General features: G+C 41.7%; 3 protein-coding genes across 6 annotated transcripts; 2 read left to right on the plus strand and 1 right to left on the minus strand.

Moving 5' to 3' along the window:
- The first annotated feature begins 815 nt into the window (after window positions 1–815).
- LOC137610478 (olfactomedin-4-like) lies at window positions 816–2,784 on the plus strand. Its single transcript, XM_068338038.1, has 5 exons — window positions 816–872; window positions 951–1,115; window positions 1,481–1,693; window positions 1,770–1,911; window positions 1,991–2,784. The coding sequence occupies exons 1-5, from the start codon at window positions 816–818 to the stop codon at window positions 2,782–2,784; spliced, it is 1,371 nt and encodes a 456-aa protein (XP_068194139.1).
- A 690-nt stretch (window positions 2,785–3,474) lies between these two features.
- rps6kl1 (ribosomal protein S6 kinase-like 1) lies at window positions 3,475–9,898 on the plus strand. Of its 4 annotated transcripts, none has more exons than XM_068338829.1 (13): window positions 3,475–3,605; window positions 4,093–4,221; window positions 4,297–4,407; window positions 4,513–4,686; window positions 5,011–5,135; window positions 5,509–5,601; window positions 5,696–5,743; window positions 6,275–6,407; window positions 6,562–8,007; window positions 8,095–8,184; window positions 9,279–9,361; window positions 9,454–9,549; window positions 9,633–9,898. In XM_068338829.1, exons 4-13 carry the CDS (start codon window positions 4,551–4,553, stop codon window positions 9,741–9,743), a joined length of 2,361 nt encoding a protein of 786 aa, XP_068194930.1. In that variant the 5' UTR covers window positions 3,475–3,605; window positions 4,093–4,221; window positions 4,297–4,407; window positions 4,513–4,550; the 3' UTR covers window positions 9,744–9,898. The 4 variants fall into 4 exon arrangements, 3 of the variants coding, with proteins under 3 accessions (XP_068194930.1, XP_068194932.1, XP_068194931.1); XM_068338830.1 differs by lacking the exon at window positions 3,475–3,605 and adding an exon at window positions 3,647–3,786; XR_011038556.1 differs by lacking the exon at window positions 9,633–9,898 and having other exon boundaries at window positions 9,226–9,361.
- Window positions 9,899–10,311: 413 nt separating this feature from the next.
- Window positions 10,312–16,368, minus strand: dlst (dihydrolipoamide S-succinyltransferase). The gene is made up of 15 exons (XM_068338627.1): window positions 16,238–16,368; window positions 15,335–15,368; window positions 15,188–15,227; window positions 14,996–15,057; window positions 14,812–14,886; window positions 14,667–14,722; window positions 14,233–14,341; window positions 13,947–14,138; window positions 13,712–13,788; window positions 13,361–13,458; window positions 11,922–12,052; window positions 11,508–11,581; window positions 11,320–11,403; window positions 11,063–11,230; window positions 10,312–10,875 (listed from the first exon to the last, which is right to left on the minus strand). The coding sequence occupies exons 1-15, from the start codon at window positions 16,298–16,300 to the stop codon at window positions 10,741–10,743; spliced, it is 1,398 nt and encodes a 465-aa protein (XP_068194728.1). The 5' UTR covers window positions 16,301–16,368; the 3' UTR covers window positions 10,312–10,740.
- Window positions 16,369–16,467: the final 99 nt, after the last annotated feature.

Below are 16,467 nucleotides of genomic sequence, written 5' to 3' on the forward strand. Positions count from 1 at the left end.
TAATGAGTTCAAAGGGAGGAGGAGGAGGCCAAAGCTGCTATTCATGTCCCAAACACACGTAACTACAGATAAACGAGAAGAAAATGCGTACAGCATGTTGCAGATCTGAAATAAAGTACAAAAAGTTCATTACTGCAGCATGAAGGTATAATCAATTATGCCACATGTTCATGAATGCTTTTTTCAATCTCGAGTGATGATTCAAGAATAAATTGGTTCCTTTTTCCCTCCCGAACGGCATTAAACTTTTTACTGTATTAACACAATAATACCCCCTAGCTAATAAATATGCAAAGCAGAATGAGAAATTAATAATCACACACATTTTCAGAAAGCTGGTCATGGTTTTATATTTTGCTTCTGAAATATTGAATATAAAGGAGTTCTGCCTGCCTGAGTTACTGAGCTTCCTGTCATTTCAGGCTACATTTTAGCTCCATGAAAGCAGCTTTTCATTGTTTTGTTTTGTGTCACATAGAAAGTACACATTTATATGGTGTGATAAAAGGGTAATTACATAGTAATTACATAGATATTTATGTTAATATTTTTGTTGAGTGGATGATTTTGATTTCAAGTTGCTATTTACATTCAGTTTTGTCGATGCCTAAAAAAAAAAAAATTCTCAGAGGAAAATAAAATCATAAAACTGCAGTGATCCCTGGACAGAGGGTTTAATGTGGACACCTGGGCTGATCTCAAGGATGCAAATAAAATTCAGAGAGTGCAATTATGTCACATGTTTTCTGTAGGCTGATAAGAGGAGCATAGCTCACGCATCAGAGTAGCAATCAATCAGACAGCAACCAGATACAATGCCTTTGGTTGTTCTTCTTCTTGTTCCCTTGCTAAGCCCTGCACTGGCTTGGCTTGTAAGTTCTAATGATGACCAAACTTATGAAAGTGTTGTGTTTTATAGCTTGATGAATTAAAACTGAGTTTGCTTGCAGCCAATGGAAGACTGGGGGTCAGGGAATGTGACCACATCTGGTGGAGGACTGGAGTGTTTTTGCAGTGCGTTCCTGCCTGACACCACCTTCCCTGCTGAACGAGTGCAGCACATGCAGCAAGTTACTACTGGTCTGAAGCGGGAGGTGGAGGTCCAGATGAGTAAAGTGAGTGTGAAACAGCATCCAGCACGCTTCTTATATATATATATATATATTTTGAGCATGTTCAATGAAAAAAGTACAATTGATAAATCATAAGTAATAAAATGCTAAAAATAACACAATCAGTAACACATAATAAATACTATAATATTATTGTTGTGAGGGCATTATATTTAGTTTTCCAGGAACAATCAAATTAAATTTGATGCATGAATAAATTATTTAATGGCTAAAACTATCAATAACTGTCTCACATAAATTAAAGTATCCATGTTTAAAATGACACCAGGGAAAAGAAGTGATGTTGTTAAACATTATTAAAGTTACTAAGTGCTGTTACATGACAGTAATACACTTTTTTTTTTTAGCTTGTCCACTATAATGGTAAACTGGAGGTCTACTTGGAGGAGCTGTTGGACCTGACAGTCAGAGTGGCCATGCTGGAGACCAGTTCTGATGATTACATCAAACTGGACTTTGAGCTGCTTAAGACTGAGCTCAGAGAGTTTGAGGCTCTGGTGTCTCAGCTCAGGGACTCCCTCAACACTTCCTCGCCCGTGTTGGACAGTCTGTATATCGAGGTAAGAAGTAGTTTGAGGTTCAGCTTCACCACTTGTTTCCTTTAATTGATGGAATAACACTTTCTTTTTGTGCTAGATTCACAACATGACCATTATTGTGAACCAACTGGAGACTTTTGACAAGAGCAACCTGGAGGTGATCCGTATTGAATTTGCTAAGTTGCAGTGGAAGCTGGAGGAGTGCCAGAAGGATCTGGATTTCATCAAACCAGATATTGGTCAGACTTGTAGCATTTTCTTTGTGTAGCTGGTCCACAATATGCATCTGATGGTGACATGTTCTTCTTTTCTTCTCAGGCAACTGCAATCACACAGGAATCTTGACTGTTAGCAAGCCTATACTGATTCAAATGAATGCTCATTTGAATCCAGGATACCTGTATGGCGGCTGGGGAAAAGACTCCAAACCTGTTCGAGGCTATGAATCGATGTACTGGTATGGTGCATACAGCAGCCCCTCTGTGTATGAATTCTATCTGTACTCTGATTACGACAAACTAATAGAGAGATCCTCCTTCACACACCATGGCTTGCCACAAGGGTATGAAGGTGTCGGCAATAACTACATTGTTCATGGCAACACTGTGTATTACCAGGCTGCAAACCCGTTCAGGATGTCCAAATTAAATCTGACCTCTTCTGGTTATAGTCACAGACAAATGACAAAAGCAAGTGAAAAATACACCTACATTTATTCACCAAACCAGTTCTTGGACTTTTCAGCTGATGAGAAAGGATTGTGGGTAATGTATACCACAGAGGAGGCTAAGGGTAAAATTGTCATTGCTAAAATAGATGAGAAATCATTTGCCATTGAGGATGAATGGACCACCAGTGCGTTCAAGCCTCAAGCAGGAAATGCTTTTATGGTGTGTGGTGTTATGTATACCACCAGGTCAAGAGATATGAATACAGAGGAGATCTATTATTCATATAACACTAAGACAGGAGAGGAGAAACACATGAGCATCCTCCTTCAGAAATTCCAGGAGAAATTTGTCAACTTGCACTACAATCCCACTGATCAGAGGCTTTACATGTACAACAATGGATATTTTGTGTCCTACAATGTGAAGTTCGGCAAAGAGTGATGCCATTTGTTCTTGATCTGTTGTATTGTGATTAATACAAATGATCTTCACTGACTTCCTTTAACATTCTGATATCTGATAAAACAGATTATTGTTCTGCATTAAAATCAAGATTGAGCATGAAGATAAGTGTCCTGTCTTCTTTTTATATTGGTATAAGCATGCAAAATAAAAATACATATGGCATAAAGTAGACATTATTGTAAGCACCTTCTCTCCCTGCTATTTGTATAATTGCCCTGGGAGACCCCCGTCAATAAGCCCTCTCTCTGGGGGAAAGACTCTCCTTTGTGCTGCAGATGGAGCCTGACTCCATCTGGTACTGAGGAGGCAGATAATGTATTCTAGACCGGGATATCATGCCGTTGAAAATGCATAGGATATATGAAAGAAGCTGAATTTAGTGATGACAGTATAAATTGAGAATCATTTTTACGGCATTCGTCTGAAATGAAAAGTTAAATTAAAAAAAGAACAAATTTTTACAAGTGAAAGCTTTCCTTCAGTGCGCACGAACCGGTACTGTCTCTTTAAATCGGACAGCGTCCGTCAGGATGTGAAGGGGGAAGTGGAAGACGCGTGACACGGGTACCCTAAAGTGACATCATGCTCAGCCAATCAGCAGCGCCCCCCGGAGTTGTCCCCTCCTTCTTTCCCGCATTCCTCGAAATGAGTGTTTTCCGGTTAGTGACGAGACGGGCTGGTGCTGGATGCTGGATGCTGGATGCTGGATGCTGGATGCTGGATGCTGGGTGCTGGTGCTGATGCTGCTGCTGGGGTGGAGGGTCCAGGGCATGCCCCCCCCCCCACACACACATCAGGTACAGAGCGTGTGTTTTAGCATCTGCGCTGGTTATTTACTATTATGGGATGCTTTCGCAGTTGGTGTGGACGTGCAAGTGAAGAAGATGCTGGATAGTGATGATGGAGGACACTGAAGATGGCTTTGTGTGTTTCATAACACTCAGACGATGTCACCTCCATGACTGTAACCAGGATGGGGTGTGTATGAGTGTGTGTGATGATTGTTCTTCAGTCTCTAGCTGAATGTAGAGAAAAGAAATTAGATGTTTTACATTAATGAGAGGGATTCTCGTCAACAATCATCTCTACAGCTTGACTGATACATACTTTAATACATTATTTTAAAATGATAAGTTGCACAACTCATGTGATTTTTGATGATTCCTGTCTTTCAGTTTTTCCATGGATCCATTTCATGTGATTGTTGACCTACAATGTATTATACCTTCTGCCGTAGTATATAGTAAGATCTGCTTGGTGATGTATTTTCTTTATAATCTTCAGGGTTCCTCCATCCTGTAGGGACAAATGACTGCACAATTTAGACATTTAAAGATGTCTGTCAGTATTCTGAGTCATTCCTCATCATCTTGGATGCCTTCAACTCTGCTTCCTGTCCATTCATCAGAAATAGTACGTATAAGCTTGCTGTTGGCTTTTACTTCCTGTGCTGATCTGGAGGTTAACTCTTTGTTTGTGATGGTTCAGACAATCATGCTCTACTGCAAAGTCCTGACGACTGGACTGACCAGACATACGTCAAGCCCAGCAACTTCGGATAGAGATGTGTTCTACGATTAGTGACACCTGGGAGAAAAGGTGAGTAGCTTTCAGTTTCTAATTCAGCAAGTGAACTTGACTCTCTGTAATGCATGAATTCCACCGCAGAAACCATAAAATACTAACGTTTTGTGCTTTCACCAGGTCCATCTGGTCCTTGACGGGTCCAAAACAAGGCAGCAATGGCAAAGAGAGATTACCTGGTGGAGGCAGCCAAGCAGATCCGTATGGCACTGGATAGTGAGGTCAATGAAGACTATGAGGCAGCTTTTAGTTACTATAAGAATGGAGTGGACCTACTGCTGAACGGTGTTCAGTGTAAGTGGACGACATTTCAGGCAATTACTTAAGGAGAGAGAGAGAGAGAGAGAGAGAGAGAGAGAGAGAGAGAGAGAGAGAAAGAGAGAGGGTGTGGAGAGAAGGGAACATATGAATCAGAATAAAAACAGGAAGTCACAAACCAAAGTTTAAACAGGGTTAGTTGCTGGCCAAGCTTTTCCTCCCACAATGTCACTAGGTGTTTTTGTGTTTCCAATCCTTATTGTACACAGAGCCGTAGGTTTAATCGGTAGAGTCGTGTGTGATTTATCATTTTTATGCAGCTTTGGCGTTTATTATTCATTAACCTTGACTGTTTTAAAGTGGATCCAAACAAGGATCGTCGGGAGGCAGTGAAAAGGAAGACCACTCAGTATCTGAAGAGAGCCGAAGAAATCTTCATAACACACTTGCAGGACAACCTCGGAAAGGGAAGCTCTCATTTGGGGGTAAATGATCAACCTTTACCGTCATTCACTAAATGGAAGTCGTGTTGATCGCTTTTAAGCTCCTTTGCTCCAAATGTATGCTGATAAGATTTATATGTACAAGGAGAGGATGTTGTTAGTTTTTTTCACTAGTTTGTAAAATATGTAAGATAGAAGAAAATAAAAAACATCTTCTTACTCAATTTCCTTGCGGATTAACAAGGTATGTATCTATCAGTCCATCTGTGTTGCTTCTTTTATTAAGGGGAATTTGTGCCCATCAGACTCACACTAAGAGCTATTGATCAATACAGGCATTGTGGAAAATCTCTTCCTTGCTTCTTTTTGCAACATGCAGCATTGTTCTGTTGTTAATATTCTGTGTGACCGACAGGGTTACAGTAGTTTGAGGTTCCGTCCAATCCGACACTTGAGCTCACCTGTGGAGGACCTGGAGATGTGTAAGGTGGTGGGAGTGACCGATAAGGTGAAACATACTTTATTAGAATCAGTTTGGCTTTTGTTTATTGATACTCCTTGTTGCTTGAAGAAGTGTTTTGTTTTGTTTTTTTACTTCTAAGGTCCTGATTGTCCAAAGTATGGTCAACAAGGAGACATTTGTCGTTAAAGTGAGTATTCCTCTTTCTTTCACAGATAGAGCTCTACATTGAGGAATATCAGAGGTTTACACCAGACAAAAAAAGTGAGAAGGCTTATCCATTGTATAATATTCATTCATCTTCCAAACCGCTTTATCCGCCGTAGCGGGTCACGGGGAGCTGGAGCCTATCCCAGCTGTCTTAGGGCATGAGGCGGGGCAAAATCTGAGCGCGACACCACTGTGCCGCGGAGCCACACAAAGACAGACAACCATGGTTTGAGGGTTCCCATCTGGTAGCAGACCCGTCTTTGTCTTGTGTGGCTGGCTCGTCGATTGGAGGCCTCTTCTGTCTCCCTGAGCATCATCCGGCATTGTTTGGCCTGAAAGCTCTCACCCTTTTAGTCATTGCAAGTGCACCTCAAATTTCAGTCACCAGAGGGTCAATGTAACAGCCAGGCACTAATCTCTGAGATGATAATCCTGGTAGCAGTTAGTTTTTTTCTTTCAACTATGTCTGATTTAATGGACAAGAACATTTTGAACCTTTTGTGATCTGCAGAGTCTGATGAAGTCGAGCTGGGAAAGCAGAGACCAGCCAACCATCATCCCTCAGGGGGTGCCATACATGGTTAAGCTGCTACGATACTACGTCAGCGAGGATGCTGTGTATCTGCATCTTGAGCATGTCAAAGGTGATTCGCTAACAGCTACTCTGTTCTGAGTGCTGATAGAATAATGGCTTAAATGTTTAAGGTCTTTCTTTCCCGTAACAAGAGTTTCAGGAAGGCTAAACTAACGGTAGCAATGTAGAAAATATTTCACACGTTGTTTCCCCTGTCCTCTTAGGTGGGAGGCTCTTCTCCAGGTTACACAAGCTGAAGAAAGACAAGGCCAAGGAACACCCAGAATGCTTCATGTCTGGCCAGCACACCGTCAAGCTGAAGGCCAGCTACACCTCACCCACAATCAGCACAGACTACCAGCACGACAACAGAGGGAGTGCTGGAGTCGTTCCAGAGAAATTACTCGACGAGAGCCCGGATACGGACTTCCCCACTTCATGGCATGAGACTCAGCAGCGACTGGAGAGCTGCGGGACTCACTCCTACATCGAGGAGACAGGTTGTCTGCAGAACACACGCTCCTCAGCATCGTTTTTTACCAAGCTGGACAGGTTAACTCTCTATTCCAGCTCAACACGGACACAGGTCAACACTCATATCCATCCACCAGCTCCTAGTTTGTGTTTGCACTCCAGTGAAACTCAGGAATGGTCTTCCTCCGCTCTTCCTCTCTCCTGCGCCCGTGTCAGTCTGGCTATTGATGTCGTCTCAGAACGGCATTCAAAGAAATCTGGGATGGGACTGACGGAATGCAGCTCAGTGTTCGAAGAGGCTTGGAAAGCTGCCGATCCAGCAAAAAACTGTGAGAAAATAAACCCCTATGCAGTGACTGAGAGTCTTACACATAGCGCACCAAGACAAACAGCACCTCATACACATCAGACCTCATTTACAAAAACCAGATCACCAAATACTGAAAACGATGGCTTGAGTTCATCCCCCGCCATTTTACATCTTCCTCTCCATTGCCAAACCCAGATCCGTGGCCGTGCGTCGTGGGATAACAATGGTTGTCACGAAGGATCTGTTTTGAGTAGCAACTCTGCAGATACGGCTGCAGACTCAAAGCAGGATTGGAGCAGTCCCACCATAGAGGAAAGGAATGGAATGGTAGTTATCAGAAGCACAGATAGGGCAGTGTTTTGTGACAACACTGATAACAGAGCCACCTCAGGAAGCTCCTGGCATTCTGCTGCTTCCTACCGCCAAGAGACGTCTTTAGGGGTTGCTACGACTCCAACGGGGGTGAAGCACAACAAAGAAACACCTCCCAGTGAGGCAAGAGATGGCGTAGAAGATGCTTGTGCATTAACTCCTAGAGAGAAGGTGGTACCAAGAAAGGAGCAATCATTCATAGGGAGGCTTCCCTTGGGGCCTTCTGGGGCTCTAACCCACAGGAGTAAAAAGGATATGGATGCTTTCTCAAAATCAGAAGGACCTGAGGTTCAGGAGGAAGACCAGATCATAGAGGTGGATGGCTGGTGCCACCTGCCTCGGATCCCTGTCAAGTCCTCCCCGATGGATAAGACCATGCAGAGCTGCTGGGGGCTTCCTGAGGGGGAGGTGCGTGTCTGGGGGGCTCAGATCCTGCTGGCCCTGGAGAGTCTGCACCAGCAAGGCATCCTGTGTCGAGACCTCAACCCTAGGAATGTTCTGCTCACCAGCAACGGTGAGATCATGGATGGCTTTGAAATGATTGCATTTGTCAAACTGCGGTAGTTTTGATTTTCACAAGACATCTTCGATGTTTTCACAGGAAAGGTGTGTTTGACATTTTTCGGCCAGTGGAGTGAAGTTCAGTCAGAGATTTGCTCCACAGCCATGGAACAGATGTACTGCGCACCAGGTAAAAATGAGAGGCTAGTAATTATTTCTTGGTATAAACTGCCACCTAGTGGCAAGATTTAGTCAATTCTGAATAAGAGGCAAAGGACTACTCTGTATGTGACCATGAAAACATGTACAGTATTTTCCACACTATAAGGCACACCAAAAAGCCTTTAATTTTCTCAAAAACTGACAGTGCGCCTTATAATCCGGTGCGCCTTATATATAAAAAAACCCTTTTTTAAAAAATGGGCCATTCATTGATGATGAGCTTTCAGCCGTAACCTCAACCCCCACGCTGTTGCCCATCTGGTCAGCAGCCCAGACAGAATACTCAAGTCTAAGCTGCTTCCCCCCCTCCCCCCGGTTACCTGTTGTTTCCGGTGTCAACCACATTTGCAGATCAATTGTAGCATGCCTGGCACCTTTGGCTAGCAGTGACTTGGCTCTTCAGGGCTCGAAATTAACTTTTTTTCTTGGTAGCACTGGTGCTCCCAAATTTAGAAGTTAGTAGCACCAGCAAAGACTTTAGGAGCACCTACCCAAAAGCAAGATAGAGGCCATCTCCGTTCCGCGTGCCTCTCTCCCTCGCCCAGGAGAGCAGCCGCAGTTGTGCTCTCATTGTTTCCTGGCAGGACCGCAGGAGCGCGGTCTCACAAAAAAAGGCGCACCAGATTTTTTTCCCTAGTCGCACCGGTGCCCCCAAATATTTTTAATGGTCGCACTGATAAAAATTTGGGCGCATATGCGACCAAACTGGGCGCAATTTCGAGCCCTGCTCTTGGAATTTGAGAAAAGACTGCAGAGTGGTGAATGCAATCCCTTTAGCGCAGCTCAATCTAGTGGATGCATAATGCAACCACAGCTACTACAGTGGTTTCTATTCCATGTGCCTTATAATGCTGTGTGCCCTAATCTGGTGAAAAGTTTTAAAATAGGCCATTCATTGAAGGTGTGCCCTATAATCCAATGCGCCCTATAATCCAATGGACCTTATATGTGAAGTTTTAGAATGGGCAGTTGGTTGATGGTGCGCCTTATAGTCCAGTGCGTCTTGCAGTGCGGAGAATACATGAGCATCATACCTTGACTCAGCTTGTTGGATGTTGGCAGAGATCGGTGGGGTAACCAGGGTGACAGAGGCATGTGACTGGTGGAGTCTTGGGGCCTTGCTGTTTGAGCTCCTAACAGGAATGGTAAACCAGGTCTATTTTAGTCTGACACACATTACGCTGCATATCTTAACAGTATTTTGTTTTCTCAAAATGCCTGTCCACTGTGCCTCCAGCCACTGTGGCAGCTCCATCCAGCAGGAATCCACTCCCACACCCAGCTACTCATCCCCGACCACCTGAGCACTGCAGCTGCGTCTCTCCTCACCGAGGTTGGATGTGAGATCGAAACATGTACAAAGTTTATGGTAGAAATTGTAAATTAAATTGAACAGTTTCTCCACTCCCTCCACAGCTGCTTCAGTTTGACGCCGGCTATCGTCTGGGCTCTGGAGGTGGAGGTGTTTGTGATATCAAGTGTCATCCTTTCTTTAGCGCCGTCTCCTGGAAAGCTCTGAGCTGTTAGGTGGTGGACTTCTACATTTCTGTCCTGGAAGTACAGAGTTGGACACCCAGTGGTGTGAAAGCGTCATGTGGCAAAACTGATGCAGAGCCAGATCAAAGCTTTCTCTGCGATGTGCTTTCCCAAGAAAAATGATGTAATAAAAACTAAAACATGATCAAAACCAATGAAGTGTGTTTCTTCTCAATGTGAAACAAATGGATGATTTTTACAATTGTGACAATGAAAATGCTTGGTTTGTCACCAAATGTTGTGGAAAAACAAGACTTGATACGTAGATTATATAATCTATATGGTTAATTACCATAGACAGTATGCATGGTCCCAGAGAACTGAAACTAGTTTTAGTTGAGATATAAAACTAGGTAACCTCAAGGTTATTTTGGCATTTAATGTTATTAGTTCTTGAATTATTCTGTTCAAATAGATTGGCTACCTTTCCAGCTATCTTCCCTCATGACTTTTTTTCAGACTTTAAACACAAAAGGAAGAAACTAGAGGAGTAACGTAGCTTTTATTCTTTAAAACTTATTTTTCTTAAATAGTTTAATACACAACATATTCTGTCAGATGTTTTTTAAAAGGGTATCTTTAATTTTGACATTTCATTACATAGTGCCAATGTTATATTTTTTCACCCAGTATGTGCTCATTGTTCGTCTCTTAAATAAAACGATGAGAATGTAGCTTGTAATTCAATGTTATCATTCTTATTGCAGTTAATTGCAAATAATGTTGTTGTATGCAGAACAGAACATACAGCACACTCAAGGTATTGAATTACTTGTTTTCTCAAGGCCAGCACCAAAGAAACTCCATGCCCAGACATTTCTCCCCAAAGCATCGAAACTTTTAACCCTGCTAGCTTTAAAAATATCCTTTTTAAACCCAACTCTCCCCCAGATACCCATTTTCTAATTAACCAATACAGCAATACATTAACGGTCATCAACAGAGTACAGCCACTGTGTCAGGTGCTTTGTCTGGCTGGACCCGGAGTTCACATGTCAAGCATCAGCACCCTGGGGTCCTCCACCACGGACTTAATCTTACGCAGGAAAGTGACGGCCTCTCTTCCATCAATCAGACGATGATCATATGTCAGGGCAACGTACATCATGGGACGGATCTCCACCTAAAAAAAACAAAGGGAATACTGACACCACATTCTACTACACTGTTCTGTATTGCTGTCAAATGTAATTATTCTATTCGATGTTAATCAAAAGTTTGTAATTAGCAAATCTAACATTAAATAATTTTCTGTATGTAACCATTCTCTTGCAAACTGCTGCCTTATGTATATGCATGAAGAAACTAACCTTGCCACCGACTGCAACAGGCCTGTCAAAGATGCCATGCATGCCTAATATAGCCGACTGTGGTGGATTTATTATGGGAGTTCCAAACATGGATCCAAACACACCACCATTGCTGATGGTGAATGTTCCTCCATCCATGTCTTCAACAGCCAGCTCATTCTTTCTGGCCTATGAACACAGTAATTAAAATGTATAAATATAAAGAATACTAAAGACAAACACAAATTGAAATGTGTTGTTGAAGTTATTACAGTTACCTTTTCACCCAACAAATTGATGGCCTTCTCAATATCTGCGAAATTCATTCCCTCCACATTTCGGATGACAGGGACCACCAGACCCTGAGAGAGGAATCACATTACAAAACTGTCTGCCTTTAACAGTAGAGACAAGTGAGTTGTGAAGATCTTCGACTTGGTAGGACATTCTTTAGCACTTGTCTTACCTTTGGCGTGGCCACGGCCACACTGATGTCAACATAGTCTCTGTACACTATCTCTTTTGTTGTGTCATCAATTACTGAAAGCAAAAATAATGTATTTATATTAGACATGAGAAAGATGGCTGTACAACCATCACCACACAGCTAATAATAATTTCCCACCAAGCACTTCAATTTTGAGAAATGAAAGTCAACATTTTCAATTTTTTTTTTAAAGGAAGTGACACAGACCACCTCTGCTTCAAAATGGTATCGCTAAATAGGTCAGAATGGTTTAAAGGCATAAGTTACTGTTGATTTTGAGGTGTGACGATTAACGTACAGTAACTGTCTTTACCAGACACACTTGCAGCGGCAGACATGTGAAGACACAATCGAAAGGATACTGAAAAGTGAAATCTTAAGTTAAACTCATACCGCCATTGACAGCAGGTTGGTCTGCCAGGGCGTAGGCAGCTGCCTTTACAAACGCAGACATGAAGCCCAACTTAATGTTGTGCTTTTTTAGGAAGGCGTCTTTATAAGTCTTCCTCATCTCTGAGATGTTGCTGCACAGAAATTGGAAAAAAAAAGGTAAAGGAAAATAAGACTTAAAAACTAGCAAAGAATTGACAGTTGAACACATACTGCTTTTTTCTCATTTTGATTGATGTTTAACATGAACCAGCATAACTTCATGCTCACTACAGTGACTCACAATTAAACCCAAAGAAAACGCGTGGAGTTCTGTTGGACCGATTCCAGCTCCTACTGGATAATCTGTTTATGTTACTTAAATCCTTCAGAATAGACTGACTGATTTGCTGCTATACATCAGACAAAGAGGGCAGGATTTTACGAAAAAATATATCTTGTTTACCAGAAGCCTTAACAAACACTACAATAAACAGAAATTCCAATCGTTTTTTAATATTATAAACAAATTACAAAGAACAGAAATCCAACATATTAAAAGAAAACTAGATTTTGTCAAAGAATACTGTAACAGAGAATTAAAGCTATTTAAATGGGACTGATAAACATTTCATCATTGCTCATTTTTCTCTTGTATCTCTCTTTTTAATTGTTTGTTTTCCTGTCTCTAACCCTGTTGAAGCTCTAGTGTTTCTCCACTAACATAATTAGCCCCTCCCAAGACACAGACTCTCCGAGAAAGGAGAGAAGAAGCGATAAAAATCTTCACTTTCTAGAGCCTGTAAATCTTGTTGGGCTGTCATAAAAGCCCATATCGGTTGAAGCAGCCCTTCCACTCAGAGCACAGGTCTCTGTGGGCCTCTGCAGCTGCTCTAGCCTCCTGCTCTGACTAGCTCCTTCGGCTCCAGATGAGGCCTAGCCTGGGAAGTCTTCGTCCAGACTGTCAATGTCAATTCAATTAGGATACATAGAAAACCCTGAATAGCCGAAAGCCGACACCACACATTTGCAGGGAAAAGAAATCCTCAAAGTGTCCTCTTCAGCACAGGGGGCAAGTGCAGACAATAACATTTCCTTGTAAATTAATAAAACCTGTTTTAACAATTCTTATCTTCGTTTTAGATGGCATTATGACCAAATATTTACATTCCAGTGTTTAAGAGGATATTAGGTTTCAAAAAGCTTTTTGTATTGGGCAGATTCCAATCTATAACCATTTGTGCAAATGTTGTTTAGCTTTTAACACAACATACAGACAGTATATATACAACATACATACTTTATAATAACACAGTTACAGGGTTTTAAGTGTTTGAACAACTTTTTCTTTTTTTCTAATCAGTGATTTCTATTTGTATGCATTTACACAGCAAAGCCCATTTTACACTTATGATAACATTGTGGTTTTTATAATGTGAGTCAATTAAATGAGCATTTCCTACCTCATGTCAACCTCATTAAAGGTCGTCAACATAGCACAGGTGTTTTGGGCTTCCTTCAGTCTCTGGGCAATTCTCAACCTCATGCGATTCATCTTAACCTAAAATAAAGGGAACAATGTTTTGTAAGAATTATCAGAGGTCAGAAATCAGTTAACAAATTCTGCTTTTATCATTTATTAAACGATACTTAAAATCATCAACACAGCAAAATATTATTTTTCTACTATACTCTCGTCTCTGTCCTGGCACAAAATCATCAAACACAGCAAAATATTATTTTTCTACTTTACCCTCGTCTCTGTCCTGGCACAAAATCATCAAACACAGCAAAATACTATTTTTCTACTTTACCCTCGTCTCTGTCCTGGCACCTTTAGCTCCACCCTCAGTTTGGGCTGCTGGAGCAGCAGTAGGTTTGATGGCTGAAACTAAAAACAAATGATTTGCTTTAGTTTATTTGGAACTGATGAAGGCCACAGCCTGCAGGAAATCAAATGATTAATCATGTAAGCTAGAGGTCAAGAGCACAGATGTCAAGAAAAACGGTTCTCACATGACACAGGCCGTCTGTCTCGTTACAACTAACCTGGTTTAGTGTCCATAGCATGTGCTGGCACAGGTGGCACAGGGGGCATAGTGGTGGGAATGGGGCCCACAGCTGAAGCAGGGGGAGGGGGAGGGGGAGGAGGAGAAGCAGCAGCAGCAGAAGGCTGTGGCGGAGCTGCAGCAGCAGCAGGGGCCTCAGTCTTTGGAGATTCTGAAGATTTGGGAGCACCAGCTGAAGACAAGTATAGCGCTAGCTTTAGAAAATTTTCTTCATGATTGTTTAAACACTTTACAATAAATAAAACTTTTAAAACTCAATACAATACCTCCTTTTCGAAGCTTAAATAGTGGGGTGCCTCCCTCGACCTTCTCGCCATCAGGAACCAAAAGCTCCTCAATCACACCAGCGGCAGGAGAGGGAACCTGTACTGATGTCTAATGGACGGACATAAAAGATTTAGGATATTTCTTTAAAATCTTATCACAGGCTATGGTTTGGCTGGTGTCAAATGGAAAAAATGGAAAGTATATAGTGTTCCAAAATATTTTTTGAAATAAAATATTAGTTCAGAATAATTACAGAAAAATCAAAGAGGACATATTTTAGTTTTAACTTGCCCCTCCCAACATAGAACATAATAAAAATTTTATTTTTAAAGCTAATGTTGAGTGATAATTGGGGGAAAACAATCCGATTGGCTGCACTTACGCAGAGCAAAATAATTACAATCGTAAACCAAGAATTTCAGTGATATTTTACCTTATCAGTCTCAATTTCGCAAACCACCTCGTCCTCAGCGACAGTGTCCCCAACAGCTGTAAGGAGAAACGTGTTTTAGCATCTGAACTAAAATCTGACTTAAAATTTTTTAATAAAGTGCACACAGATCTACTAAACAGGTTACCTTTCTCCCACCTCACGTCTCCCTCTGTGACAGACTCTGCAAATGCAGGAGTCTTAACTGTGACCACTTCATCTCCTGAAGAAGACAAAAGATGAAGTAAATAATAACTAATTTTTTAACGGTACACATTGTGCTTAAAATTTGATTAGGCATATTAATTGAAGAAATGCAGGTTCTAACATACTGTAGGTTACAGATGTCCTGAAATATTGGATTTGGAAGATGCTGGACCCGGGATTAGATTTACTAGAAAAATAAATAAATCAGACAAGTCATAAAGGTGTCCACACAAATTATTTATCAACCATGAGAGCCAGAAAAGGTCATTTACATTTGACATATTTTCAAACTGGCACACAATTTATTATCAACTTACACATTGTTGTTAAAAGTGACAGGATGGCTGACTGACAGAGCTGTGAGAAAATGGAAGAGAGATGAGGTCATATGTTAGTGAAGAAATACAAGCCAGACGCCAAGGTTGGAATTCAAAATTTAATGCTTGCACACTCAGCACACATACCTGCTGTGGCTTGACGAGCTAACACATTATTTCCCTGTGAAAAAGTAGTTAGTTACTTTACATATATAATGAGCAGTCATTATCATCAATGACAATCTGACAGTGGTCATTATTGGTGGTCGGAAGTGACGTCAACATAAAAGAAATCTGTGCTGTCTGTCAAGTAGCTTCTTCATGCTACAATGACCTTTGACATAACGAAACTGTCAGTTCGACAGATGGGTTGTGTAGATTTATATGTGGTTTGAACCTGAACATTTATGTAGTACTATTTAACATGAGCTATTGATTATAAAGCTGCATTAAATCTTAACCACCAGCAAATCTTAATTCCAAAGTTGGCAATTAGAACCTAAGGTAGGGACGCAACTGACATTGTGCGGTTAGCCAAAGTCTGCTGACGCTAAAGACAGCCATCCAATAGGAAAAAAACAAACTATAAAAATACTTACATTAAGAAAACCACATTGACAATTTGACCTCAGCGTGACAGTTAAAGCGCCTCGGTACGGTCCCATACATTTAGCTCAACGTGGCTAACATTCTTGCTCGTTGTAAAAAGAATACTGCAGAAGTTCACTCTAACGGTACATGAACACAAACCGCATACATTATGCTCACGACAGTCACGATTATATGTCAAAGACGACACCAACCCAAAACAGTAGGGACGGGACTTACAGTAAATAAAGGCTGTAACGCTAGCAAACGCTTCTGAGGAAAGTGTCATACTGTCCTTGGCTTGGCAATGTTACGGCCTGCGTGTGGCCTACAGCTAACTGTGTAATGCTAATGGTCTGCTAGCTCTCATCAGAAAGAAGCTGTACCTTAAAACATAGCCAAAGACAGTGCCAAGTGCTGTCGCAACAACAAACTATAACACTTCATTTGTTTGTTGCATACCTTGCGGATGGCAAAGAAGGAACGCCCAAAATTTCTGGTGAGACACCGGGAATGGGATAACATGGTGACAGTGTCACGGCAGCCTAGCGGCGGCAGGAAGGCGCCTGTCGAGCTTCAGCAGGAACAGCCACTAGCAAGAAGGGAGGAAGTAGAGTGGGACAAACCAAGTGGTCAAAGTAGAGGGGGGACCGGAGGAGACCTCGGGACGGTCCACTCTAAACCCCTCTAGT

Source organism: Antennarius striatus, chromosome 17 (genome assembly GCF_040054535.1).
Source record: "Antennarius striatus isolate MH-2024 chromosome 17, ASM4005453v1, whole genome shotgun sequence".
NCBI lineage: Eukaryota > Metazoa > Chordata > Actinopteri > Lophiiformes > Antennariidae > Antennarius > Antennarius striatus.